Source organism: Nematolebias whitei, chromosome 19, assembly GCF_014905685.2.
Source record: "Nematolebias whitei isolate Nwh7 chromosome 19, NemWhi1, whole genome shotgun sequence".
NCBI classification, from domain to species: Eukaryota; Metazoa; Chordata; class Actinopteri; order Cyprinodontiformes; family Rivulidae; genus Nematolebias; species Nematolebias whitei.
This window is the reverse complement of record NC_056516.1, coordinates 10,833,518-10,836,614: the sequence shown is the minus strand read 5'-3', so window position 1 is coordinate 10,836,614 and position 3,097 is coordinate 10,833,518. Positions and strand designations below refer to the sequence as shown.

The 3,097-nt window shown below is 40.4% G+C and overlaps 1 protein-coding gene across 1 annotated transcript in view; it reads left to right on the top strand.

Annotated features, from left to right (window-relative positions):
- The window catches only part of LOC119425764 (serine incorporator 2), a 56,175-nt gene that overhangs the window by 4,787 nt on the left and 48,291 nt on the right, over nt 1-3,097 (top strand). The window contains exons 2-5 of the mRNA XM_037693312.1: nt 718-879; nt 1,079-1,266; nt 1,983-2,062; nt 2,163-2,300. Coding sequence (XP_037549240.1) covers nt 718-879; nt 1,079-1,266; nt 1,983-2,062; nt 2,163-2,300 — 568 coding nt within the window. The remainder of the gene's footprint in view (nt 1-717; nt 880-1,078; nt 1,267-1,982; nt 2,063-2,162; nt 2,301-3,097) is intronic.

The following is a 3,097-nucleotide window of genomic DNA, read 5'->3' as shown; positions in this document are numbered from 1 at the left end:
TATATATATATATATATATATATATATATATATATATATATACACATCGTTCCTCTTTATCAGGATGTCCACATGACGACTCTGATGTCTACACTCATCTCCAGGCCAGCAGTCACTCTTACAGAGATGAAGATGTTCACATCCTGGATAGAGAGGAATGATGGTTTGAGAGAGGAGTAAAGGAGGCCATCTTTGTAAAAATATATCGTCCATCAATAAACAGGGGTGGAGGCCTCCGTTTTCATCTGTCCCCCTCTTGCAACGCTGTTATTGCTAGTTTCACTCAGCCCCCTGTGAATAGCAAACAGCCATCAGTGTGCTAATGATCCATCGTTACGCTGGTGGTCCTCCTAAATCATGTGAGCAGCTGGTTTTGGCTGTCAGCAGCAAACTGTTTGATCCACTATGAGAAGGTGCTATTTATAAGACTGAGCTGAAAACAGCACCTCAGACTGAACAAGTCTTTCAGATGAAAGACAAAACGTTTCTACATTTTTCTTTAGTTTGTTTTGCTTTGTTTTTTGAATGTCCAGAGGACCAGACTTACCTTTTTTTAGGTTATTTAATAAAGTCAAAATTGTTTAGTTGTACGTTTGTTCAGCTGTTTATTCACTCAGTCATTTATTTGTCCAGTCAATCAGTTTTTTATTCGGTTATCCCACATTTTACGGCTCGAATCTTGAGTTTTGTAAAGCTGTGTGGACGTCCTTCCTACAGGCGTCCTGTCTCTGTGGCTCCGCCTCTTGCCTCCTGTCGTCATGCTGCCCCTCCACATACAACTCTACCATCAGCCGGCTGGCCTTCTCTTTCCTCCTGCTGCTGGGAACACTGGTGTCTATCATTATGATCCTGCCAGGCATGGAGGAACATCTGAAGAAGGTACAAAGGCTCATTTGGTCTCCTTTACTTGTGCACCATTTAAGGTTATTTGTTTTTATTGGTGTAACACACAACATGGATACAGGAAATATAAGGTTACTTATGCTGTGAATTGTCCCATCTTCTGTAGATTTTTCTGAAATGTTTTGTCTGTTTTTCCTTATCATCCTCATTTATTGGTGTCCTATGACATTATTAGATTCCAGGTTTTTGTGTGGGTGGTACCAGCATACCTGGCATACAGGGCCATGTGAACTGTGATGTCATCGTGGGCTACAAGTCAGTTTACCGTATGTGCTTCGCCATGACCTGCTTTTTCTTCCTCTTCGCCGTCATCATGATTCGAGTGCGCAGCAGCAAAGACCCACGAGCCGCTGTGCAGAACGGGTTTGTAGAATGGGCTCCATGTTCTGATAATACACTGCATCTCAAGCATTGTGCACATTGTGGTACATAAAAATACACTATAAAGACTTACAAAATGTTTATTTTGAAAACATTCCAAGTAAACAATGCGTTTGTATAAAAATAAATAAAAGCGACCCATTTGGATGATATTTTAAATAAACGGCACTCTTTACAATAAATAAACTACTAACAATAATAAAAATCTTAATAAATACAATAACAGTCAGAACCAGAACAATAAGTAGCAACAGACAGTTTACAATCTAACTAATCAAGTTTTAAGTTTTTGTCCAAAAAGACCAACTTGTCCACATTTTCTGTCAAAAGCACAGATCTAGTTGCAGTGAATATCTCCAGCGCTGGAGAAAACCACTCACTAACAACAGATGGCAGTAATAAAGAGGTAGAGCTTTGCTAAGAAAAAGTCCATGCTCAATAATCCAGGTATACAATCCAACAACTTTCGGTGTCGTATACAAGACAGTCCGTTGCCGGGCAGTTTATTGTACGACACTGCGTACACGGTTGTAAAAATTGAGCTTTGCGCGGACATGCCCTGCGGAGGTACGCGCGTACCTCATACTGGGGGCTTAAAACCGTGGCTTGAACAGTGCCGGGTGATATGCAGTCCTTTGAAGGAAAGTTAGGATGTAAATTTTTCTTGTTTTAATACTAACTTGACTCTGTTGTCTCAGATTCTGGTTCTTCAAGTTTCTGGTTCTGGTTGGTATAACTGTGGGAGCTTTCTTCATTCCAGATGGCACCTTTAACACAGGTATGAAGCGTCGGGATGTGAGGCGGTGCTCATGTACTGGTTTTAAGATTTATGCCTGTAAGTTTGTTTGTGACACTTATCCTGAACGGTCTGTCTTCAGTGTGGTATTACTTTGGTGTGGTGGGATCCTTCATCTTCATCATCATCCAGCTCATCCTACTTGTGGACTTGGCTCATTCCTGGAACCAGTCCTGGCTGGAGAAGGCGGAGAATGGAAACACTAAGGCCTGGTTCGCAGGTAGAGAAGCAGCACGCTCACTTTACAAATGCTTTATCGAAGTCCTTCAAAGAAACTAGAGAAGTTAGCATTTTCTGTAAAAATCAAATGTGCTAAGAGCTGAATGATTGCTAAAATTTACTGGAGAAGCAGAAACCGAGTTCTTTAGAGAATAGAGGTTTAAAAAAAGCAAATGGTAGCTGAAAGTAGCATAAGAGGACAAAAGTAGAGCTGAAGCAGATTTCAGTGAGAAATGATTTTGACATAACTGAAGAGATTTCAATGTAATAGTAATATTTATTCATCCATCCATCCATCCATCCTTTATCTTTACCCACTTCTTCCTTTTTGGGTCACAGGGGTCACTGGTGCCCATGTCCAGCCATCACTGTGTGAGAGGCGGGGGACACCCTGGACAGGTCGCAAGTCCATAACAGGGCCACATAGAAACAAACGAAACAACCACAGGCGTCGCAACCATTATATGTGATGGGGACGTGTTCCTCCCACATTTAAAAAAAACATTAATTTGGAGACTCCCCCCACACTTTTACTATGAAACATTAGTTCATTCAGCGCTCTATACAGGTCCTTCTCAAAAAATTAGCATATTGTGATAAAGGTCATTATTTTCCATAATGTAATGATAAACATGAATCTTTCATATATTTCAGATTCATTGCACACCAACTGAAATATTTCAGGTCTTTAATTGTTTTAATACTGATGATTATGGCATACAGCTCATGAAAACCCAAAATGCCTGTCCCCAAAAATTAGCATATCATGAAAAGGTTCTCTAAACAAGCTATTAACCT